Raw genomic sequence first — 25,668 nt, 5'->3', positions numbered from 1 at the left:
AGTTTTGATTGATGATCAGGTGATTTTCTCAGACCACATTGCTAAAACTCTCCAATCCTGCAGATTTACTTTATTCAACGTCAAGAAGATCAGACCCTTTCTTTGGGAAAATACTGCACAACTCCTTGTTCAAGCTCTTGTTCTGTCCAGGCTGGACTATTGCAATGCCCTCTTGGCAGGTCTTCCAGCCAGTTCTATCAAACCTTTACAATTAATCCAGAACACGGCAGCAAGATAAATTTTTAATGAGCCAAAAAGAATACACGTCACACCTCTGTTTATCAATCTGCACTGGCTACCAATAGCTGCTTGCATAAAATTCAAGGCATTGATGTTTGCCTACAAAACTACCACTGGCTCTGCACCCATTTACCTAAATGTATTACTTCAGACTTATGTGCCCTCTAGAAGCTTGCGTTTTGCAAGTGAACGTCGCTTGATTGTGCCATCCCAAAGAAGCACAAAGTCACTTTTACGGACTTTTAAATTAAATGTTCCCTCCTGGTGGAATGACCTCCCCAACTCAATCCGAGCAGCTGAGTCCTTAGCCATCTTCAAGAATCAGCTTAAAACCCATCTCTTCCATCTTTATGTGACCCTCTAACTTTAACACTCACTATTCTAATTCTATTCTTTAAAAAAAAATTAACTACCTTTCTAATCTTTTTGTATGCTATTTTCTTTTCATTTATTATGCAATTATGTGTGTGTGCGTGTGTGTGTGTGTGTGTGTAAGACCTCTTACACTAGCTTGCTCTATTCTTTTTCTATTCTATCTGCTTTCTTTTTATTTATTATATTATTTAAAAGCCCTTGCTATGTATACTGTGTTAAGCTAACTGAGACTTGTTATAGCACTTATATATTATTGCTCTTTTTGTTGTTTTTGATTGCTTCCACTGTCCTCATTTGTAAGTCACTTTGGATAAAAGCGTCTGCTAAATGTAAATGTAATGTATCCTTGATGAGCATGAGGTCAAAAAAATCACACCTTTTCATAATTCTTAATACCCTGGCCTGAATCATGAATATGATATTCTAAAGGGTGACATTGCAAGCAGCATAATAAGTACTCATCATCTGCCTTGTTATCCTATTTAATGATATAGCAAGATAAAGAGTCACAATATTCCCTACAGTCTCTCTCTCTCTCAGGAGAGCTTCAATCTCATTTCCAGACTTCCCACCTGTCCCAAGTCTCCTGTGGCATAATTATACCAGCTCAGGATGAACTCCCCATGCTGAACTAAAGAGCTCCTGTCTCTAGATTACATTCTGAGGCTGGAGTCTGAGGAAGCTGATCCTAGATCAGTAAGTATTAGGACGCTGACTCTCCATGCCCTGATGTTGACTGAACTTGTCAGGCATTAGACTTTGTCGTGGCTCTGCTCTGTTGCAGAGGCAGATGGAAATTCATGCACCCCACACTCTCTTTCTATTTTGCTCTAATTAGGACAATAAGTTGATGGAAGTGGCTGTAGTGAAAACCAATGACATCATCTTGAAGGGGTGTGGGCGGTCACGCTGTGCTCAAACCAAGCGGCAACCTCTTGCTCTCTCTCGTGAAGCCTATACGGAAGTGACTTAAACTGTAATTCATCGACTGGCCACTTGAGGCTCGCTGCAAAAGAGAGTCAATCCCATAGACTCAGCTTGGTTAAAAAAATATTTTTGATTATCCTGGAGTGTCGCGCGGTGACGTGCTCCCAAGATGCACGCTCCGCCCGCTTTGAACTTTCGGAAACCTACAGGTGATGTCTTCGCTCAAACACATACTGTCATCTTCCAAAGAGACTCACACAACGCTTCCCTCTTGTAATGAACCAGAACTCGACATGGGATCCATAATGCAGGCTTTATTATAAAAGCCTTTATTATAAAGGCTTTGAACTTTCGGAAACCTACAGGTGATGTCTTCGCTCAAACACATACTGTCATCTTCCAAAGAGACTCACACAACGCTTCCCTCTTGTAATGAACCAGAACTCGACACGGGATCCATAATGCAGGCTTTATTATAAAGGCTCGTAGTCGTACAGGCAATGGTAGGAACCGGCAATATCAACAGCGTGGGCAGAACAGAGAATCAAAATCCAATAACAAGCAAAGGGCGGTAGGCAGGCAGCAAAAGTACGTAAGAGATAACAGACAAGATCAGTGACAGGAAATCAAACATGGGTAGTAAAACTCAGAAATGACAGACACAGCAAATCAAGACTTCGCGTCTGAACTATGGTGGAAGTCCAGCTTATATACACAGTCTTTGATGACGATCACCTGTGCAGGTGATCAGAGTCCAAGGACGGGGCTTATGGGAAGTGTAGTGTCATCAGTGTAACCCCCAATTTCCACCAGATGCGTAACGGCTGCGTTACGGCTCCGTCACGGCTCCGTCACGGCGGCGGAGTCAATAGGTTTCCATTAAAGTCAATGAGTGTATTTCCACTGAATGCGTTACAGCTGCGTTCCGACTCCGGCGATCCGCAGCCCTCCGGACCAGATACGCAGAGCTTCTATTTTTGCCGGATGCCGGAGCGCTCCGCAGCACTACAGGGTAGAGTACGCAGGACAGGAAGTCGAGTGACAAAACAGAACAGCCAGAAACAAAATAAAAGATCCGTTTAATTTTCAAAATAAAATACACCGCGCTCATATTTCCCTACACTACACCTTGAAAACGTCATAATGGGCGGAGACAGGCTTGTTGAAGTTTTAACCCCGTTGACACGATGGATGAAGAAATGAAAAGAGAAAAGAAAAGAGTTCTATCCTATTCTCCTTCGGATGGAAAACTGTTCCTGGTTTGGTAGTTCTGTTTATAGAAACTACATATCGCGCGATCACATCAGAATTCGCGAGATTACATGGGGCATCGTGACGTCAGCTGTCAGTCATGACCGCAGCCGTTACGCAACAAATACGGACCTGGTGGGTATTGACGGACGACGGAACACGGAGCTGTCACGCAGTGGAGCCGTTACGCATCTGGTGGAAATTGGGGGTAAGTGACTGAATGGATGCGTTCTGCCGAGTTGAGTTTCCTGGAATAGAAGGCACAGGGATGGAGTTTAGCGGCAGGATCTGGGCGTTGTGACAGGATAGCACCAATGCCTGTGTTGGATGCGTCTACCTCGACTATGAAAGGTAATGTGGGGTCAGGGTAACAGAGGATGGGCACGTTGCTAAACCGTTGTTTCAGGGTTTGGAATGCCTTGTGAGTGGATTCTGACCGTTGTAGTCGATGAGTCCCCTTCTTGACTATTGAGGTAAGCGGAGCGACAACAGTACTGAAGTTCCTAATGAATCTCCTGTAGAAGTTTGCGAATCCCAGAAATCATTGCAATTCCTTAAGGGTTGTGGGTTCAGGCCAGTTGAGCATGGCGTTAACTTTCTTTTCGTCCATGGCTACCCCTCCGGGACTGATTATGTATCCTAGGAAAGTGGTGGAAGTTGTGTGCAACTCGCACTTCTCAGCCTTGGCGTATAACTGGTATTGGATGATACGTTGGAGAACTGCTCGAACATGTTGTATGTGTTCAGGAATGGTGTTAGAGTAGATCAGGATATCATCAATGTACACGATCACAGATATATTCAGCATGTCTCTGAAAACCTCGTTAATAAATGATTGAAACACAGATGGACTATTGGCTAGTCCGAACAGCATCACAAGATACTCATAGTGTCCAGTGGTGGTGGAGAAGGCGGTCGACCATCTATTGTCTCCACTGAGAGAGAGGTAGAGAATGGGATAAGTTGAACGTTATACCTCTTTGCGAATTCTTCAGAGATAAAATTTCCAGCAGCCCCGGAATCGAGTAAGGCAGAGGTGATAACTTGTCTGTGGTTAATCCAAAACTCAACAGCAATGCTTACACTCTGGGTATCACACATAGAAGTGAGGGGAGTACTCACCAAGCGCTGAGAGAAGGTAGATGTACGAGTGGAACAGTTATGGCGTTGATGGCCGGGTAGTCCACAATTCATGCATAACCTATTGGAAATGTGTCGATCTCTCTCCTCCGTAGATAGGTGGTAAGTGTTGACCTGCATGGGTTCAGTAGATTCCTGAGAAGGCAAGAATGCTGGGTGCGCAGTGTGACGGGAATTGGATCGCCGGGCACGTTGCAGATTATCAATGGATATGGTCAGTTCAATGAAGCTGTTGAGATCTCTGCCCTCGTCTCTACATGCTAGTTCCGTTTGTAGTTCATAATTCATTTCTTTGCGGAAGAGTAACTTTAATGTGTCGCTCACCCAGTTAGTTTGTGCAGCCAGAGTGCGAAATCGTAGAGCATAATCTGCCGCCGTCATCCTGCCTTGTGACAACTCCAATAAGCGATCTCCAGCTCCCTTTCCCTCCTTAGGATGATCGAATACTGCCCGGAATTGCTGCAGGAAATCCTGAAAGGAAGTAAATGTGAATCCATCGTGTCCCCACATGGCCATAATCCATTCTAGTGCTTTCTCAGTCAATAGAGAACAAACAAAGGCGATCTTCCCAGTATCCGTAGTGTACAGTGAGGGTTGTTGTTCCACAAACAGATAGCATTGCAATAGAAATCCCTTACACTTGCTGGCGTCACCGTTGTATTTATCCGGGAAAGCAAGATGGGGATTGGCCTGAGATGGCGTTCCGGCCGCGTAGGCAATGGCAGATGCCTCCGGCGTTGGTGGGACCGTAGGAGCTGTATGGAGATTCTGAACGGCCTTGACAAGCTCCTCCATGATCATGGTTAGACGATTCAGCTGGAACTGATTGGCCGCTATTTGACTGGCTTGGGCCGCCATGGCGTTATGAAGACCTTCAAAAGCCGCTGGATCTCGTTGTGGCGAAGTCTTCTGTAATGAACCAGAACTCGACATGGGTTCCATAATGCAGGCTTTATTATAAAGGCTCGTAGTCGTACAGGCAATGGTCGGAACCGGCAATATCAACAGCGTGGGCAGAACAGAGAATCAAAATCCAATAACAAGCAAAGGGCGGTAGGCAGGCAGCAAAAGTACGTAAGAGATAATAGACAAGATCAGTGACAGGAAATCAAACACGGGTAGTAAAACTCAGAAATGACAGACACAGCAAATCAAGACTTCGCGTCTGAACTATGGTGGAAGTCCAGCTTATATACACAGTCTTTGATGACGATCACCTGTGCAGGTGATCAGAGTCCAAGGACGGGGCTTATGGGAAGTGTAGTGTCATCAGTGTAACCCCCAATTTCCACCAGATGCGTAACGGCTGCGTTACGGCTCCGTCACGGCGGCGGAGTCAATAGGTTTCCATTAAAGTCAATGAGTGTATTTCCACTGAATGCGTTACAGCTGCGTTCCGACTCCGGCGATCCGCAGCCCTCCGGACCAGATACGCAGAGCTTCTATTTTTGCCGGATGCCGGAGCGCTCCGCAGCAATACAGGGCAGAGTACGCAGGACAGGAAGTCGAGTGACAAAACAGAACAGCCAGAAACAAAATAAAAGATCCGTTTAATTTTCAAAATAAAATACACCGCGCTCATATTTCCCTACACTACACCTTGAAAACGTCATAATGGGCGGAGACAGGCTTGTTGAAGTTTTAACCCCGTTGACACGATGGATGAAGAAATGAAAAGAGAAAAGAAAAGAGTTCTATCCTATTCTCCTTCGGATGGAAAACTGTTCCTGGTTTGGTAGTTCTGTTTATAGAAACTACATATCGCGCGATCACACCAGAATTCGCGAGATTACATGGGGCATCGTGACATCAACTGTCAGTCATGACCGCAGCCGTTACGCAACAAATACGGACCTGGTGGGTATTGACGGACGACGGAACACGGAGCTGTCACGCAGCGGAGCCGTTACGCATCTGGTGGAAATTGGGGGTAAGTGAATGAATGGATGCGTGTATGTCAGTATTCAGGTGAGGGTGCCCTCCGCTGGCCAACAGAGGGAATCACGGGGTTCGTCTCCGTGACACCTCTGCTGGTGACTCGGTTACATTATATCCTACTGAAACCACAGCAATGTAGTGCCAAAAAGGGACTAATGTCAGACTCCCTGTGTGTTCCTAGTGTCCCCTGATTTAGTTGTGTTCTTAAGAGTTCTTTGTCTGGTATTTTAGGTCAACCCTCATCCTACATGTGAGTTCCTGCCTTTATGTTTTTTGATTGGTGAAATAAAGACTGTTGGATGCTAAAGGGTCATGAAACCCCAGACTAGAGCTACAACAACTAATCGATAAAATCGATTATTATCAATTAGTCAGGTCTGCTCACAGTGCACGTCCAACTGCAGCCACTCGCATCAAATTACAGAACTGAATAACACATTTCTGTGGAATAAAAAACATCTAAAAATAGTGGAGGAAACAGAATGAGCTCCTGAAAAAAAAAATCGAACAACATGATAAATCTTTATTTTAAGCTTCAAGCTGATATATTAGAGTAATGGCTTTCCTGTCAGGCACTTTTACAGATACGTGTGTTAACGGTCATATCCTTATCTGTAAATGTCACAAATTCACGCATGCCTTTTTTTTTGTTCATAAAGGCCTGTCCTGACAGTCTGTGTTAAAGGGTTAGTTCACCTAGATAGCAAATTTATGTAATTAATAACTTACCCTCATGTTGTTCCAAACCCGTAAAACCTCCGTTTATCTTTGGAACACAGTTTAAGATATTTTAGATTTAGTCCGAGAGCTCTCAGTCCCTCCATTGAAGCTGTACGGTATACTGTCCATGTCCAGAAAGATAAGAAAAACATCATCAAAGTAGTCCATGTGACATCAGAGGGTCAGTTAGAATTTTTTGAAGCATCGAAAATATATTTTGGTCCAAAAATAGCAAAAACGACGACTTTATTCAGCATTGTTTTCTCTTCCATGTCTGTTGTGAGAGAGAGTTCAAATCAAAGCAGCTGGATATCCAGTTCGCGAACGGATCATTCAGTTCACCAAATCGAACTGAATCGTTTTAAACAGTTCGCATCTCTAATACGCATTAATCGACAAATGACTTAAGCTGTTACCTTTTTTAATGTGGTTGACACTCCCTCTGAGTTCAAACAAACCAGTATCCCGGAGTAATGCATGCACTCAAACAGTACACTGACTAAACTGCTGCGAAGAGAGAACTGAAGATGAACACCAAGCCGAGCCAAATAGGGAACAAAACATTGACTCGTTCACGAGTCAAGAACCGTTTCTGTCAGACGCGTCCGATTCGTGAACCGAGGAGCTGATGATACTGCGCATGTGTGATTCAGCGTGAAGCAGACCGACACACAGGGCGTCTGAACTGAACTGATTCTTTTGGTGATTGATTCTGAACTGATTCTGTGCTAGTGTTATGAGCGCGGGTAAACCGAAGGCTTGAATCAAGGGCAATCATCGCAAATGACACCATTATACGTCGAGCACAAAAGAAAGAACTACTGGTGATACGAAAACCGATGCAACCGGTTCTTCACTCGTGAACGAGTCAGTCTATTGTTCGCTATTTGGCTCGGCTCGGTGTTCATCTTCAGTTCTCTCTTCGCAGCAGTTCAGTCAGTGTACTGTTTGAGTAAATGAATTACTCCGGGATATTGGTTTGTTTGAACTCAGAGGGAGTGTCAGCCACATTAAAAAAGTTAACAGCTTAAGTCATTTGTGGATTAATGCGTATTAGAGATGCGAACTGTTTAAAACGATTCAGTTCGATTTGGTGAACTGAATGATTCGTTCACGAACCGGATATCCAGCTGCTTTGTTTTGAACTCTCTCACAACAGACACAGAAGAGAAGACAATGCTGAATAAAGTCGTAGTTTTTGCTATTTTTGGACCAAAATGTATTTTCGATGCTCCAAAAAATTCTAACCGACCCTCTGATGTCACATGGACTACTTTGATGATGTTTTTCTTAGCTTTCTGGACATGGACAGTAGACCGTACACACAGCTTCAATGGAGGGACTGAGAGCTCTCGGACTAAATCTAAAATATCTTAAACTGTGTTCCAAAGATAAACGGAGGTTTTACGGGTTTGAAACAACATCAGGGTAAGTTATTAATTACATAAATTTGCTATCTGGGTGAACTAACCCTTTAAGTTGAAATCTTTACTGAAAGAGCGCTAAGGCGCGGGCGCATGCACTAAACAGACTGAACACAGAGAGGCGAGGGAGACAATATTCAGCGCAAAAACATTCACTGTGCTGAAATATCGGTTGTTGAACATTTATATTTCTGTTTAAAAGTCAACATGCGGTGCAGCAGCAGTGTGTAATTGTCTGCGTTATATCTATATTGTTATACTGATTTTATGCTATGTGTTTAGTTTAGTGCAGTATTTATGAGCAGGTGGAACAGAATTTCATTCATACTTTCTGTATTGGTTAGACCTCCAATATGCGTAAGCTCTTTAGTAACAGTAGTAGGCTATTTCTGATGCTATAATATAATTATTTCTGTTATCTATGAAAGAAAGGCAGAAAAAAATAAGTAACTTTTTTATTCAGATACCCAATTAGTCAAAAAGTACATGAACAATGCCAGCAAGTATGTGAGCTTGAGATATTTATTTATTTATTTATTGTTACGTACAATTTTTATCTTAAGTTTATAATGTATACAACTATCAGTACTATTTTATTAGTGTTTCCCACTGGATTTTGTGACCTCAGACCCTCTAAGAAAGAACATTTTGTACATTTTAAAATGATTTGCATAAATCCGGTACTGAGAGCAAAATTAGGAGCTTGTGACCAAAAATAAAAAACAACTTGTATCTTGGCATTATGTTGACTTGTATCTGGACTTAAAAGTGGAATCCTCTTTTTACACCGTTTTTTTTTTTTTTTAGAAAAGCCAAAAAAATATTATTATTTATTTTTTTATTTATTATTGGTGTTATTATCTCTAACTAATATATTAATATTCTAATATAACTGTGATGTGCATTAAAGTATATTAATATTAATAACAATTAATATTGTTATTTTATAACTGTAAAGTAAAATTCAAATACAATTGTAAAATAACAATACTTCTAAATAAAATAAATTAACTTTCAAGCTTTTTTTTTTTTTTTTTAAATTTTCATTTGGTTGAAAATTGCATCCTTCAAGGTGCTGTGACCACAAGCTTTCAAGTGCTTTTCATTCAAAATGCAGTCAATTGCTGTAATCATCTTTCCACTAAAAGAAACAGTTTCCACAGAACTGGAATTTTGAATTTGACGCATTCCTCACCCCGTTTTGAGTTTATTAATTATTGAAAGTATTTTTAAATAAATATTGTTTTTGCGACCAACGTCTGTGTGTTGTGGTGTCCTGCGCAGGGGTCTATATCCTCATCGTGGCCGGGGCTCTGGTGATGCTGGTGGGCTTCTTCGGCTGCTGTGGTGCCGTGAGGGAGTCTCAGTGCCTTCTGGGATTGGTGAGTGTGATGTTCTCAAACAATATCGTTCACTGACAGAAAACTTGAGCATGTTGTTATTTAAAACTTTCTGATTTTAGAATAGAAAAAAAAACAAGAAACCTGCTGTTTGAAATCTATAGTAGACGTGACCCAGGTGCTGTGTTTCTCTTGCATGGCAGTTTTTCGCCTGTCTTCTGGTCATCTTTGGGGCAGAAGTGGCTGCAGGAGTGTTTGGGTTCCTCAACAAAGATGAGGTACTACTAAACTGCAAAAGATCCCAGTCATGTTGATTCAGAGTTCATTGGAAATCAAATCGGTCTTTTACAACACACGTTTTTTTTTAGATCATTAAGGAAATAAAGCAGTTCTATGAAGAATCAGCAAGAATCAACGGCAGTAATGAAACCATCCAGTCCTACCATTTAATTGTGAGTTTACATTTTTCACTTCATATTTTGTGTCTCACTGTTGATTTAAACAGGAAGACTAAATGTAAAGTGGAAAACATCAACTAATTTAATAATTACCCTATTCCATTTTGAATGTTAATGATACTTTGAATTAAATTAGTTTGTGATTTAATGTGATTTTGACATTTTATTTACGTTTCTGTTTTTTTTTTTTATTATATCTTATTTTTATTTTTATTTCATCTTTAGTTTTGGTAAATTTACTAAGACACAATTCAGTTTATTGCCAAGGAAATATTTAATTTTTTGTTTCGGTTTCAGTCTTTCTTTTTTAATCTTTATATTAATTACCAGAAATGACTTTTAATAGTTTTAGTTATCAATAACGACACTGATATAAATATAAAATAAATTATGTTTATGTATTTGTCTACCCTTATTATGAAAGATTTAAATTTGTAACACTTCAAATCTGCAGCTGAACTGCTGTGGCTCACCTTCAACACGAACCAGTTTGTGTCAAGACGTCGAATCAAACCAGGTAAGAGACTGAAGCACAGGTGAGGACAATTAACAATGCAGTTAGTAGAACACTCTATAACACTTCAGTTAGTGTGATATCTGTTCAGCTAAATTTTTTAGGACGATGTGGTGCCAAGATATATATTATTAATCATTCAGTTATGTGTTTGATTCTATGCAGACATGTGATGTGGCCATTGAAGAGTTTTTCAACAGTAAGCTCTTCGTCGTGGGTTATGTGGGGATTGGAATCGCTGGAGTCATGGTAAAAATGCCTTTATGTCATTAACTGTAGTCAATACAGTCCGTTTTTATCCTGATCCTGTTCAAACTTCATAATTTGAATACTTTAAAACACTTTTAATTTTTAAAGCAAGGCTTCCTTATAATTTTCCTTCTTTTGGATTATGTTTTTGAAATTACATAAACAAATAAATAAATATATGTTTGGGGTTTGTAAGATGATTTTGGAAGAACTCTCTTGGTTATCAAGGCTGCGTTTATTTAATCAAAAGTACAGTAAAAACAGTAATATTGTGAAATATCATTACAGTTTAAAATATGATATGTTTCTTTTTAATATATTATTACAATCAAATAATACAAATAATGTATATTCCTGATAGTGATCCTTCAGAAATCTTTCTTTAGAACTATTTCTAAACTTTTATGATTATTATCATATTGATGAAAACAGGTGCAGCTGCTCCATATTTTTGTCAAATATTTTTTTCTGGATTCTCTGATGAATGCAAAGTTCAAAAGAACAGTATGTGGAAATTGCAGTAATTTGCAAGGGACAACTTCTCACTTTGAGCACACGAAATGCGTGTCTCGTTTATTTTTAAGCAGAAAACAGAATAATCCAACAATGGCGCTGATCGGCGTGTAACGTCATCACGCATTCCGAACATTTAAAGGGACCACGATCCCTGAACAGTTATGCAGAACACAGTGTAAAGAACTACACTTAACAATGGTGAATTATGTCTGTCACATTCACTACACACGTCCCCCCAGAATTCACCGTATCAGAAAAACCCAACTATCAACGGAGGGGTGGGCGTATCAACCGGCCACAGTGACTGCGCTGTACTGGAGGTCGAGGAGGCCCCACTGCAGCTGGTGTACCGTCATTACCCGGGAGAGGGGCATGGGGTGTGGGAGCCATGCCCACATGCGGTTTGCCACCCCTGTCCACCACAAAATGTTTGTCCCCTGTCTCCAGAACCCGGAACGGGCCCTCGTAGGGCGGGTGTAGCGGTCCTCTGTGGGCATCGTGGCGAATGAAAACATAGTTGGCTGTTTGAAGTCCAGCGGGGATGTGCGACTGAGGGAGGCCGTGACAGGAAGTAGGAACAGGTGCAAAAAACCTTGCATTATCCAGTAGAGTAGACCGCTGGAGAGTGGCAGACCAGGGAACCGTGGTGATAGGGTCAAAATCCCCTGGTACTCGCAGCGGTTGTCCGTTAACAAGCTCCGCGGATGAGGACTGAAGGTCCTCCTTTGGTGCAGTCCTGATACCCAGCATCACCCAAGGGAGCTTGTCGACCCAGTTGCTGTCTTTGAGGCTGGCACGCAGGGCAGCCTTCATCGACCTATGAAAACGCTCACAGAGTCCGTTAGCCTGCGGGTGATATGCAGTCGTGCGGTGGAGTCTCACTCCGAGGCTCTGTGTGACAGCGTTCCAAAGCTCGGACGTGAACTGTGCACCTCGGTCAGAGGAAATGTCCGAAGGGGTGCCGAAACGGGCAATCCAGGTGCCAATAAATGCCCGTGTCATCTCGACAGATGCCCCCGATGTCAGTGATACAGCCTCAGGCCAGCGGGTGGTCCTGTCAACCATGGTTAACAAATATGTGAAACCTTGAGAGGAGGGCAGAGGACCAACCAGGTCCACGTTTACGTGGTCAAAACGCCTCTCAGGAACCGGGAATGTTTCTAACGGGGCTTTAGTGTGGCGGTGTACTTTGGCCCGTTGGCACTCAACACAGGTGTAAGCCCAGTCCCTAACGTCCTTCTTGAGGCCGTGCCACACAAACTTTGCTGAAACAAGCCTCTGTGACACTTTCGCCCCTGGGTGGGAGAGACCATTGGTGGTCTTTAAAAAACTTGACGCCTCCACCCCGACGGCACGATAGGCCGCGGACTACCTGTGGAGATGTCACACAGGAGCGTTGTGCCGGCATTGCCAAAAACCACATCCTTGATCTGCAGCCCTGTAGTCGAGGTTTTCAGACGTTGCACGTCTGGGTCTGTGGTCTGAATCATGGCCATGCGGTTGTAATCCAAACCAAGATGGACTGCCCCCACCAGAGCCTGTGATAGGCAATCCGCTACGTGGTTGCTCTTACCGGCAATGTGCTGCAAGTCCGTGGTGAACTCTGAAATGTAAGACAGATGCCGTTGCTGGCGGGCGGACCACGGCTCAGCCACCTTGGCCATGGCAAAAGTCAGCGGCTTGTGGTCCACAAAAGCAGTGAAGTGTCGGCCCTCCAGCAGGGAACGAAAGTGTCTAATGGCGAGGTAGATACCCAGCAGCTCCCGGTCGAAAGTGCTGTACTTCCGCTCACCAGGGCGCAGCTGACGGCTAAAGAAAGCCAGCGGCTGCCAGGCCCCACCTACCCACTGCTCGTAAACCGCACCGACAGCATAATCAGAGGCGTCCGAGGTGATGGCAATGGGGGCTGTAGGAGAAGGATGCGCCAGCATGGTGGCGTTCGCTAATGCTGCTTTAGTGGCATCAAAAGCATTGACTCTGCTCTCAGTCCAGTCCACAGCGTGTTTGGGTTTACCTTTTAAGGCCTCGTGCAAGGGCCCCATGAGCTGAGCGGCTCGAGGGATGAAGCGGTGATAAAAATTCACCATGCCGAGGAACTCCTGCAGGGATTTGACAGTGAGCGGGCGTGTGAACTGTATGACTGCCTCCACCTTTGATGGGAGAGGAACTGCCCCGTCCTTAGTGACTCTGTGGTGCTCCACACTGTGCTTCACAGTAGATGAAGAGAAAGTGGACTGAATGAGGGCTGGGACTGGCCAATAGACGTTGGAAATCGTCGGAAGCTGAGAGCATGCTAGACAGTCGTATGGAGTCCGCTTCGCTGAGCGTGCATGAATAAGAACAAAAGGTGACAGCATCAATCAGACGGCGGTTCTTTACATCCACCAACAGTCCATGTGCACACAAAAAATCAGCACCGAGGAGGGGAACGGCAACCTTTGCAGTAACAAAGTCCCAACCGAAATGCTGTCCTCCGAAACACAATTCGACATACCTCGTTCCATATGTGCGGATGGGGCTACTGTTGGCAGCTTCCATAGGGGGGCCGTGGCTGTCATTTACCATGTCCAAATGGGATGCAGGCAGGACGCTCCTTTGTGCTCCCGTGTCGCACAGAAAATCGCGTCAGGAGATGCTATCACGGATGAAAAGCAGCCTGCCTACGCGGCCGACACTCATGGCTACTACTGAGCGCCGGTCCTGGCATTTCCCGAAACAATGAAACTGGACGGCATTTGTTAGCCTTGGTTCCAAACTTTGCATGGTAGAAACACAAAATCCTGAGGGCTGTTGGGTGCCAGAAGACTGCTGCCGACGAGAAGTGGTCGCAGCAATGAGTGTGAAGTAGTCCCGCATCACTGAAGAGATGTGCGCGGGAAAAAGCGTGGCCGCAAAATGTCCCTGACTTGCCAGGAAAAATTTATCAGCCTCTTCAGCTAGTTTACGACAATCAGTGATTGTGGTGTTGGCTAATGCAGCTCTCACTTGGGAAGGCAGCTGACGCAAGAAAAGCTGGATGAAAAGAAAATCAGGTCTGCGTTCACCCAAAAGATCCAGCATACGGTCCATGAGCTCGGACGGTTTGCTGTCACCCAGTCCTTGAAGTGAGAAAAGCCTGCTGGCTCTCTCAGCGTCTGACAGTTCAAATGTTTTCAACAGGTGGGTTTTAAGTGCCGTATACTTCCCGTTTTCGGGAGGATTCGTAAGAAGGCTCACCACTCTGGATGCTGTTGAATTTCCGAGAGCAGACACAACGTAGTAATATTTTGTCGTATCCACGGTGATCTCACGCAATGCGATATGCGCTTCAGTCAGAATTCGGGGAGTTTGAGGGTGACAGCGTTCGCGGTCATGATCGCGTCGTGTCTCTGGATACGTCCAGCAGACTAATGTCGGGGTCACCAGTGTGGAAATTGCAGTAATTTGCAAGGGACATCTTCTCACTTTGAGCACACGAAATGCGTGTCTCGTTTATTTTAAAGCAGAAAACAGAATAATCCAACAATGGCGCTGATCGCCATGTTACGTCATCACGCATTCCGAACATTTAAAGGGACCACGATCCCTGAACAGTTATGCAGAACACAGTGTAAAGAACTACACTTAACAATGGTGAATTATGTCTGTCACATTCACTACAAGTATTTATTTGAAAAAATAGAAATGGTTAGTAACACTTAAATGTCTTTACTGTTATTTTTGTAAATGCATTCTTGCTGAAAAAAAATTATTAATTTATTTTAAAAAGAATCTTACTGACCCCAAATGGTGTTATATATATATATATATATATATATATATATATATATATATATATATAATATTTGTAAAACCAAACATTTTTATAATAATGTGCACTGTATGTACAGTACGAGTGTGGATTTCATGCGTAACGTCTTCTCTTTTTACAGATTATTGGCATGATCTTCAGTATGGTCCTATGCTGTGCAATTCGGAATAGCAGGGAGGTGATCTAACACAGTCTTCCTCACCTAGACATGACCTTTCACCTTTGATGCTTAACCTTTGCTGGACTTGCATATACAACAGTAACATTCAAACCAAGCTCAAGGTGTTCTTCTCCCATTCAGGAGCTGAAAACAAACTCCACTTTCATAATCATGTACACCTCAACCAACCAATGGTTAGTCCGGCCTCATTGTTTAAACTGTCAAATTGCTGGACTGTCTTTATTTAATGCCTGCTGGTTGGGTGCAGAACTGGAAGTTGTTAAATTCATTTTAATATCATTTAGATTTTGACTTCAGTTCTAGTGCATACTGATCTGCTCGTTCTGCGACAGTTTGCAGATTTAGGTATTGATGTTATTCCAGGCTGTTGCTGCGTGGCTTCGCATGTCAGATAAAAATATTGTGTAATGTGATGCCAGGGGTTCTGTGGCAAACCCACGGCTGCTGGGAACTGTGAGAAGAAGACCCACAGATGCCTTTCGCTTTACGTTTGTACACAAACAAAGTAGTCTTCTACATCACCGACATATTCCAATCGCAAACAAATGCTATCCTGGATCCGAATGCAAAGGATCAGAAACTCACATGTTGGTGATCTTCAGAAGAATACTTGTATCCATATCATAAATGGACAGTTCAACCAAAAATGTAACTTTTAGAATAATTTACTCACCCTCATGTTGTTCCAAACTTGTATGTATGGAAGCTTGTGAATAAAACAATTTAAATTATAATTGCAACTTTTTATATCGCAATTCTAACTTTTTATTTTTTTCTCAGGATTCTGAAATTTAAACTCACTTTTCTGATAGATGAAGTCAGTATTGTGTTACATAAACTCGCAATTCTGAGAAATATTTTTGTTTGTCTTCTCAGAACTGGACTTTATAATGCGCAATTGCAAGTATATGTCTCACAGTTGTAAGAAAAATCGCACAATTTCGAGAACAAAAGTCAGAATTGAAAGTTTATACACAACGCATAACAAGTCCATAAAGAACCTTTAATATCTGAAGAACCTTTCTGTTTCACAAAAGGTTCTTTGTTTGGTGAAAGACGGTTCTTTAGATTATAAAAGGTAAGAAAGAGATGGTTCTTTAAAGAACCTTTGACTGAATGGTTCTTTGTGGAACCAAAAATGGTTCTTCTGTGGCATCGCTGTGATAGCTTTTTAAAAGCAGCTTTATTTTTAAGATTGACTTTATCTCAATTCTTACTTTATAACTCACTATTCTGAACTTATATCTTGCAAGTCTGACTTTATAACTTGCAATTCTGACTTTATATATCTCAATGTTGACTTTATATCCTGGAATTCTGAGTTTATAACTTGCAATTCTGAATTTATACAGTATCCTGGAATTCTGACTTTATGTCTCGCAATTCTATCTTGGAATTCTGACTTTATAACTTGCAATTCATACTTGCAATTCTGACTTTAAAACTCACAATTATGATTTTATGTCGCATTTCTGACTTCATAACTCGCAATTATGACTTTATAACTCACATTTATGACTTTAGTTCAACAGTTCAACTAAAAATATAACAGTTCAACTAAAAATAACACACAATTCTGACATTATAATGCGCAATTGTGAGTTTATATCTCAATTTTGAGAAAACAAAATCTGAATTATGAGATGTAAACTCACAATTGCAAGACAAAAAGGCAGAATTGTGAGATAAAAGGGTGGAATTACATTTTTAATTTTTTTATTCAGTGGCAAAAACAGGCTTCCATATGTATGAGTTCCTTTAAACACAAAACATTTTTTGAAAAGTGTTGGTAACCAAACAGCTGACGTTGGCCACTGGCTTCCACACTATGGAGAAATTACTATGGAAGTCGATGGTTACTATGTGAACTATAAGGTTACCAACATTCTTCAAAATATCTTCTTTCTTTGTTCAACAGCTGAAAGGAACTCATACAGGTTTGGAACATCTCCAGGGTGATTTTTAGTTGAACTGTGCCTTTAAGTCTTGCTTCCCCTTTGAACTTCTCCACGTCTTTTCCAATTTAGGAAAGGCACACTGACACATATTCCAGGCTCTGCTTTTCTTGCGTTTGAACTCACATTGACCCACAGATGATCAGGTTTTTGTTATGTAATAGCCAGGCTCATCTGAAGCCCCTACTGATAACGGTACAGCCCGGTATTCTCTGGCACGATGGAGGCAAATCTTCTCATTCTCAAGCTGGATCTTATGGTGTAGAGTTGCCTGGTTATTTTACACATGTTGCTAAGTAAAGACTCTGAAGATCCACTGACACTGCCTTGAGCCTTCTACCATCTATAATTGGTTGCATCCAACCATCTGCACTGTGAATATGAAACGGATCAGACATGAACAACATTTGAATCATTTGCTTGATTCATTCAACAGTTGAGGATGGTTCAAGGAGTGTGCTTAAGTGGAGGAATTAGAAGAAGAGTTGGTTGCACTTTATTTTAAGGTATCCTTGTTACAATGTAATTAAACATTAGTACTGAATGATATTAATTAAAGGGATAGTTCAGCCAAAAATGAAAATTATGTCATTAATGTCTCACCCTCATGTCGTTCCAAACCCGTGAGACCTCCGTTCATCTTCAGAACACAGTTTAAGATATTTTAGATTTAGTCTGAGCGCTTTCTGTCATAGTTTGTTATTATAATATTAAGTACATGTAGCGTATAACAAAAACACCTTAAAATAAAGTGTTACTGAAGAGTTACTTTTATTATTTCAACATGCATATAAATTGCATACGTTATAAATGCATTGGTTGACTTTGAAATGATTGGGAGACTGTCCATGTGAATTTCTTTGTACACACATTCAGTTATTTAATTAGTGGGGGGGTGGGTTTGTAGTTTTTGTGATTTTATTGGATAGGATGGTGAAGTTGAGACTGGAAATAACGAGAGAGGGAAACAAGATCAGAAAAGGAACTCGAAGCACATCTGTGCCACATGTTTTGAGGTTTTTTATTTGGATTTGGTTTCTCAGATTTTCAGTGAGGTCTCACACTATTGAACCCCGCATTTTTAACCTAAAATTTTTATACTGGCCAAAAAAATTGTCACTTATTCTTCAACTTCGAATGATCAAATTCAGGATTCTGAAATGAACACTGAAATGACTCTGTAATACAGAGAAATGAATTTGTAATGAATCTAATTTTCCACATACTGAACTGAATTGATCCAGTTGTCCTTAAAGTCTCAACACACAGTCACATTGACAATATGTCAACAACATTTAGCAGAAAAGATGGTCTACTGTCAATAGTGTAGCAATGCATCAAGTGCAGCTCACACAGAAGTCACATTCAAACCAAGCAGCTCTCTGTTGGTCGGTGAAAAATTCATGTGACCAACTTGAACAAAATCTGTGTGGGGCAACAGTAAAATTTTGCTGTGCAACAGCAAATGCGAGTGATCTTCAGTCTAACATTCTGTGTATGTATCTGTGAGAGTTTCATAAGTTGTCATTGTAGGTGTAGCGATCATGAACATCTGTATTGTGTTTAGAGGCAGTTTTGGCCAGTGTACAGCTACTTTGGTTTCATATTATGCATGTCAGGATCCTGCCCTGACAGTCTTGTCTGTCCTTTCTTTGTTTAATGTGTCTCTGTTCATTTTGTGCCTGAGCACATGGTTGTGTCTTTGTTTATGTTGGCCGTGTGCTCCCCTTGTCCTGCCTCCTTGTTTCTAATCACCACGCCCCCTTGTTTAGTCCTTTGTTTGTCTAATTGTTCACCTGATCCTTGTGTGCTCTGCTCCCTTTATATTGTGCTCATTTCCCTCTGGTCTTTGCTGGTTCGTTTTGTGTGTGCCTTGTGTACAGTCTCTAGCTTGGATATTTAGTCTTGTTAGAACTCTTTAATCAGTATTTTGCATCTTATTTGGTTCCCTCTTATTTTTTTAGTTTTCATTTGTTCCCATGTGTAGTCTAGTTCTAGTCTTTGTAGTTTAGTGTTTTTGTTCTTTAACCTTTTGGGGTTTTTCCCACCTTTTTATTTTCTTTCTAGTTTACAGCAAGGTTGCTGTTTTCTTTATTTATTTTGGTTTGTAGGTCTATTTGGTTATTCCTAGCTTTTTCCAATTGTTATCCTTTTGTTTTCAGTTAATTCCAGTTATTTCTAGTATTTTTGTTTTTCCTTTTTAGTTTTCTTTTCTCCCTAGGCATTGGTTTGCAAGTTTACTTTTATCTGTCAAATTCTTGTCTCCCCTGTTCTGTCTTTGTGTCTGTGTTGGTTCCTGCCCTGCTTCCTGAATCCTCCCTGGTCGCTGGTTCTCCTGACCTGACAGACATTGGGGCGCTACAAGGGGTTCCTTCAACCGGGTCAGGCCCTTCCTACTTGAGTTGCTACAAGGTCTCCTTTTGCCACAGAGTCTGGAGCCATCTCCTTCTGATCAGCCAGTTCTCCTGTCGTGTGCCCTGCCCTATTGTGGACTGTCTTAGTGCATCACCTGTGTTTCACGCTTGTTAATAAACTGTTTCCCCTGTTAATTCTGCATCTGGGTCCTCCCTTGCCAAACCCTGACAATGCATTTGAAGGTGCCTGAAAAGGCAACATAGTATTTTTTTTTTTAATGAAAGGATTGGGAAAGGAACAAAATCCCTGTTTTGTTATTTATAAAGTGGCAGCCATTGGTTGGTCAGATGTATTTCTGCTGGTGCGTCACTGCTGAAGTACCTCAGGTTGAAATGGCATTAGAATAGCGATTAGGATACGTCATAGTCGATGCTAACAGAGAGTAACACATGAAAGAAGTGTTCGGTTCACATTCAATACTGATGTAGATCTATCCTCAACCCCGTTCAAACTGTAAAATAACTAGCATGGAGCATGTAGTGTGGCTTTCGAGTAGGGGCTCTGTTTTAAACTATTAAGTGTGTTATTCCTACACTCTGTGTAAACAATGTCGAGATTTTTTCGTACTGTAAACATAACACTGCAGTCTTTTGATGTTAGTGTTCGTAATTAGTGTTTAATTTATTTTTTTCTGAAGAACAATTCCAAAACAGAATTCAAGTTTCTCGGGAACACTGCAGCGTGAGAACAATAAAATTGTTTGAAGTTTCTGATTCTTATGTTTTTGTCGATCTTTGTGTTCATGTTGCCAATTGGTTGTCAGGCCTGTCTGTTGAATTACATTTTTTATAGGCGGCCCAGCTTTTCCCGAGCAGACTGCCTAGGATTTACCACAGGACCTTAGCCGGCCCCCTTTTTAACTGATTGCAATGGAAGGCTCTGGAAGTGAAATGTTAGCAGCACAATCAAATCCATGTTGTATCATATGACATAGGCTTGAGTCTTATATTGTGTGTGTGTGTGTGTGTGTGTGTGTGTGTGTAATTGTATAACAATCCAGCAGGAATAACTCTATGCCTTTAAATACGGAGCTCAGAAAATAAACCAATTTTTATTGTAAATTACACTATAATTACAATGAATCTAATTTTCTAAAAAGTCATACATTGCAGTCATGCTGGCAACATCGCCACTTTAAAGCAGGTCTTCATCTGGACTTGTGGTTCTGGCATGAAATGCACGTCAGCTGCAAGTGCATGCTATGCAGGAAGCACTAGGGCAGAATCAGGCTAATGTTTCATCTGCAGTGCACACTTTGCACTTTTCACCAACACAGATGTGTTCTTAGTTAACACTCACCAAGCACTTTAGAGATTGCATGCTTTATTTGAATCTTTAACTTTGCATGTTTGTATTAAAGCAAACATAATATAATACCCACTATATAAAACGTGTCTATTTTGAGTTAAATATAAAAGCAAATGTTATACTTCAATACTGATAACCTCAACCAATTTAGCCTGAACTTTGTTCTGAGTTAGTTTTGTTAGGTAGATTTATTTTTTTATTTTTCATTCATATCTCTTACCACCACCACTTACAAAGCATATCAGTCATACTTTTCACTTATGGGTTATGTTGTCCTTTTTAATTCATAGCCAAATTTCTTAGAAATGTTAATAGAGAATAGCTTATCCAAAAAACATCATAATTTTGTGTCATTCCAAATAAAAAGAAATTAAATTAAAAAAGTTTTTAAGAAACTTTTTGAAATGTATTTGCACATATTAACAACAAGATTAGGAACACTGTGGAATAAACAAGAACAAAACATTTTTATTTATGGTCCTCGTGTCAAACCATTGTTCAAATAGTTTGCTGTAACTGACTGCACGGCCAAATAGTTTGGTTCTATATTTCTTCTGTTTAGCACACTCAAATATCCAGGAATGGTTCAAGATGTTTACACACTCATAAGTATGACAATTTAACAAGGTTAGGTGGAACAGAATGTCTTTTAATTCTGTAAAAGTAAAGCGAGAGGCTTTGATTCATTAGGAATCAAACATCCTGTCTCTGTGTGTCTCTTCAGAGTCGTGTACTGTATATTGTATAACAATCTCCTCATAGGTATGCCTCCATGCTTATGTCCACATTATTCAGCAGTGCCTCCGTTAATATTGTGCATATACAAAACCTCACAAAAACGGTAGGACAAAAACTGTTAATGTACATATGTATAAAAAAATGATATTGCATGATTTTCTGGCCCTTTGAGAGCTTGAGTCATGGCCGTATGCTTTCATATCAACCCTCACTGAGGATAAATCTGACCGTTCTGACCATACATTTCAAAAAGAAAGAGAAACAACCATGTGCAATGATGTAGCTTCCTGAATAAGCCAGTTGAATATGCTATAGATATCATGTAAAGACATGAACTTAAACTCCAAGCCATTAACAGTCTTCTCCAACAACCATTTGTTTCAACACACTTTAACAATTATAAAGCACATAATAGTTAGTATGAGATGATGAAATTGTGCCCTCACAGAAAAAAAATTCCTATAATTTGGTTTACATAGAAACATTTAAACTTTTTAGCTGTTTTCCAGATTACAGTAATGGTAGATTTGGGTTGTATGTTTATGTATGACCCAGATTTGAATGATTTTGCCTTCTCATACAAATCATTACAAATTGTCATGAGAGCAAGTTGGTTTGTTCTCAGATAAATAGTCGCATCATAGCTGCGTTGGTCTTTAAAGTTTAATGCAGGTGGTTTCATAGCTTAGACAGAGTAAAGGTTGAATGGTGTTTGTCCCAAAAGAAATTCCCCAACACCAACGAAGTAAACCACTTGAGCAATTCCAAAGAGTGGAGCAATGACCAGTGCCCTGCAGCCGGCACCCTTCAGAAAAGCAGTTGGGCCTTCTTTGTGCATTATCTTTCTGTAGGAACAAAGAGTGGGATCATCATTAACACAGCCGAAAAAGAAAATTGCATTAATGGTTACTGATTCTTTTCCCCCAGAATGTCCATTAACCAGGTTGCTTTACCTGATGCAGTCTGCCACACCATTGTAGGTTTCTTCGTTTGCACTTTTATTGAGTGACTGGAGCCGGGTTTTCACAACTGGATAGAGATGGGATCAACATTAATCTTTGCACATACATTAACATCTACTCAAAAAGGTGTTCTTTAGCAAGACCTGAAGACTCACCATCACAAGGACTGACTGCCACAGCCGCTGTACATCCAGCCACACACCCCGAAATAAATGACCAGTAAAAAGGCACATTGTCATCCTCAGAAGTCTTTCCCAACTTGTTGATGTGGGCAAACAGCGGAAAGTAAATCACTGAGAAAGGGATGTCCCTGTAAGAAGAAGACCCACGGTCTATTTTACTAATGTCTCAAGAGATAACTTGCCCAAGTTGGACGTTCATGGATCAGCATTATTTGTTGAATGTACCTAGCAAACATATACAGCCCTAACCCCCTACCTACCCCTAAAACCTGAAAGGAATGATGTCACTTGTTCAAGGTCCTAACATAATCTTGCCAGCTAACATAATCCAACTTGGGTCGATCATGGTACACCAGGGGTGTTCAATCCTACTCTCGGAGGGCTATCTTTTAGCAGAGTTTAATCCCAGCCATAATTAAACACACTTGAACTAGGTCTTTAGGATCACTAGAAACTTCCATGCAGATGTGTCAGAGAAAACTCTTTAGGAAAATGGCCCTTCAGGAGCAGGAATGGACACCCCTGCTTTACACCAGTATTTTCTTGTGGTATTTAGTTTAAAGGTACTGTGATACTTGAACGAGAGTTTAAGCAGAGGATTGAATTTGGAATAGATTGCTAGTCGTACCTCATGAGAGTTGCTCCGAGTCCTTTGTAAAGTCCCTGGATGCCCTTTGTGCGAAACAGTTCCTGGGCAATCTGAATGGCTGAAACTTTCCTAATTGAAGACACAGGACCCACATTGTACGAACAGTTCAGGACCGGACTGGCCGTCCCAAGTTTCACAGTGTGGAGCACAGGTAACTTTCTCTGCTGGGCTGCTGAATGTAAAAGATGGCACAGCCTGTCAAGTAACTTCCTGCAGAAAGAATACCTAACAAATCAGTGGTTCTAAACTCCAATTATATGGATACACCTCTTTAAAGATTTTGTATGTCCCTGTTATCTGACATACGTTCATGAAGCTCTCTTCTAACAAGCTGATGATCTGAATCAGGTTCGCTAAAGAACACATGCAAAATTTGCAGAGCAGTTGGTCCCCAGTACTGGAGTCGAGAACCACTGGCTCATATAATACAAAATTTGTTCGCCCGTTTTCAACAAGTCTTAGATACAAGACGGAGATGAAGTACAGGAGGAAATATTCACAGATTTGTATGATTGTTTACATCATGAACATTGAAGGTATTGAAAATTGAAGACTGATTGTAATGGAAGGTGAACCTGGGTCAGTATTCATGCCTCACCAAGTCGTCCTGCGTCCTGAAGCTGGATCTTGAGCATTTCCATCGGGGTTGTGACAATGACTTGACACATCCCTGCCCCGCACCCAGCCAACATTTCCTGAAACACGCTCAGCTTGAGTCTGAAACACAGGTGAGGACCATTCAACCTTTTCATTTAACTATTATTGAGTATTGTACAATTTCTTGATAGAAGCCGAGAGAACATACTCTCCCCTACTGAGCCGCTGACGGAAGAAATCATTGGCGGCCAGTTTGATGGCCTTCTCAGGAGTCACCAGTGTTAGGTTGACTGCTGCACCTGTAGAGATTTTGGGAAATTTTAGAACACTTTGAATTTCCTGCTTTTGGTCATCTTATAATTCCTTACAATGAGTCGATACATAATACATCAATAAAAACTTTTTTTTTTTTGCAAACTATATCAAATATCTAAAAGTAGGTCACAGGAATCAACAGCTTTGGACTGGATTGACTTTGGATTGATGTGTCTTTATGCAATGGTGTAAAGTGCTGACATGCAAGGTATGTTGCATCATGAAGATGTGCTCGGGGGCATTAGATAAAAGGAAAAAATGAAGGTCAAATTCTAAGAAATTTCTAAAACTACTTACCTCTGTACATTCCAAAGTATCCCTCAGATCGAACAGTCTTAATCAGACAGTCCATCCTAATCAAAATAATAATATGTTATTGTTGTCTACTGAGTTAAGTCACCATTCTAAAGCTGCAGTATAGAATGAATACTGAGTGAGCTGCACCCTTTTCACTAATCCATAATGTTCTGAGAAAGAAAAGCGAGTTTCAAGCCTCCATGACAGGTAATTATCTCACTTACTCCCAGGAACTCTCTTTCTTAAAAAGTGTTGTCTTTTTATGGTTGAGTGAACTTGCAAGTGTTCAGTGAAGGGTTAAAAGTAAGTCTTTTTTGCTTTGCATTGATATTACAATTTTTACTAAATTTTACAAATGTGGAATGCAAACATACATGTTCTTGTAAACCCGTTGGCTTCCTCTTTGGTTCTGGAGTCTTGTCTTGGCCAGATCTATAGGAAACACACAGGTAACACCCACCAGTCCAGCAACTCCACCATTGATGAGTTTTGCAGGAAGGCTTGAAAGAAATGAATGAATCAATACCTCAAAAAATCTAAGTAATTGTATTTTCATTCAAGTAATTCATCACTCCTAACCCATTCCTCCATTTAACAATGATGCAAAATCAAGGCATTGCTTTGAAGGAAAGGTTAAAAGAAGCAAGGCAATGTCAGGTTGACTCATTTATTTAATTATAATTACTTCCCTTTTAATATGTTAAAGTGTGTATAAGAGCATAAACTGATTAACTACACCAATACAGCAGTATTTATTGACTACAACACAACACACAACAGTGGTTCTGGTTCATACCTGATTGGTTGTTGAGCCATGGTGAGAGGTTTGTGGTTTGATTAGAGGGCTGTGGTAGACATAGGCGCAGTCACTGTGCAAAGCAGCAGAGAGGGGTTATATATGATAACCCCTCCCAGAAGCCTCAGGCGTTCACTCCCTCACCGTGTGTCTCCGCTGTAACTGACTGCACAGCCAATCAGAGAAGCAGGGTCTTCTTACAGTAAGCATGCAATGAGACACTTACACTACTGCATACACACTTGCATGCATGTTTAAGGATTTTTGACGAGTACATTTAACACTTGCACTACTGCATACAAAGTTGCATGTGTGTTTAGGGATTTTTGACAAGTACTTTTAAATGCATTTAAAAGTTTTAGAAGTCTTAAGTCTTTGAAAAAAAAGACAT

The 25,668-nt window shown here is 41.0% G+C and overlaps 2 protein-coding genes across 3 annotated transcripts in view; one reads left to right on the top strand and one right to left on the bottom strand.

Moving 5' to 3' along the window:
* The window catches only part of LOC132117917 (CD9 antigen-like), a 49,680-nt gene extending 33,647 nt beyond the window's left edge, over positions 1-16,033 (top strand). The window contains exons 3-8 of the mRNA XM_059527280.1: positions 9,300-9,397; positions 9,559-9,633; positions 9,724-9,807; positions 10,268-10,330; positions 10,493-10,576; positions 15,004-16,033. Of these exons, the coding sequence (XP_059383263.1) occupies positions 9,300-9,397; positions 9,559-9,633; positions 9,724-9,807; positions 10,268-10,330; positions 10,493-10,576; positions 15,004-15,069 (470 nt within the window). The 3' untranslated portion in view covers positions 15,070-16,033. The remainder of the gene's footprint in view (positions 1-9,299; positions 9,398-9,558; positions 9,634-9,723; positions 9,808-10,267; positions 10,331-10,492; positions 10,577-15,003) is intronic.
* Positions 16,034-22,128: 6,095 nt separating this feature from the next.
* On the bottom strand, positions 22,129-25,404 carry LOC132117912 (mitochondrial glutamate carrier 1-like). 2 transcript variants are annotated; one of them, XM_059527272.1, is made up of 9 exons: positions 25,278-25,404; positions 24,856-24,981; positions 24,482-24,537; positions 24,078-24,168; positions 23,871-23,989; positions 23,252-23,444; positions 22,597-22,751; positions 22,433-22,508; positions 22,129-22,324 (listed from the first exon to the last, which is right to left on the bottom strand). In XM_059527272.1, the coding sequence occupies exons 1-9, from the start codon at positions 25,295-25,297 to the stop codon at positions 22,165-22,167; spliced, it is 996 nt and encodes a 331-aa protein (XP_059383255.1). In that variant the 5' UTR covers positions 25,298-25,404; the 3' UTR covers positions 22,129-22,164. The 2 variants fall into 2 exon arrangements, with proteins under 2 accessions (XP_059383255.1, XP_059383256.1); XM_059527273.1 differs by having other exon boundaries at positions 23,252-23,441.
* Positions 25,405-25,668: the final 264 nt, after the last annotated feature.

The sequence above is a fragment of the Carassius carassius genome, chromosome 37 (assembly GCF_963082965.1).
Source record: "Carassius carassius chromosome 37, fCarCar2.1, whole genome shotgun sequence".
Classification (NCBI taxonomy): domain Eukaryota; kingdom Metazoa; phylum Chordata; class Actinopteri; order Cypriniformes; family Cyprinidae; genus Carassius; species Carassius carassius.
The sequence above is the reverse complement of the archived record's forward strand: the minus strand, read 5'-3'. Positions and strand labels throughout refer to the sequence as shown.

Excerpts from the sequence above, each read along its gene's own strand:
- LOC132117912 (XM_059527272.1), bottom strand. The coding sequence starts at position 25,297 with ATGGCTCAACAACCAATCAG. Across the intron at positions 22,752-23,251 it reads CTCGGAGCAACTCTCATGAG|GGACATCCCTTTCTCAGTGA; the intron begins GTACGACTAGCA and ends TTCTTCTTACAG. Across the intron at positions 22,509-22,596 it reads GGCAGTCAGTCCTTGTGATG|TTGTGAAAACCCGGCTCCAG; the intron begins GTGAGTCTTCAG and ends ATCTCTATCCAG.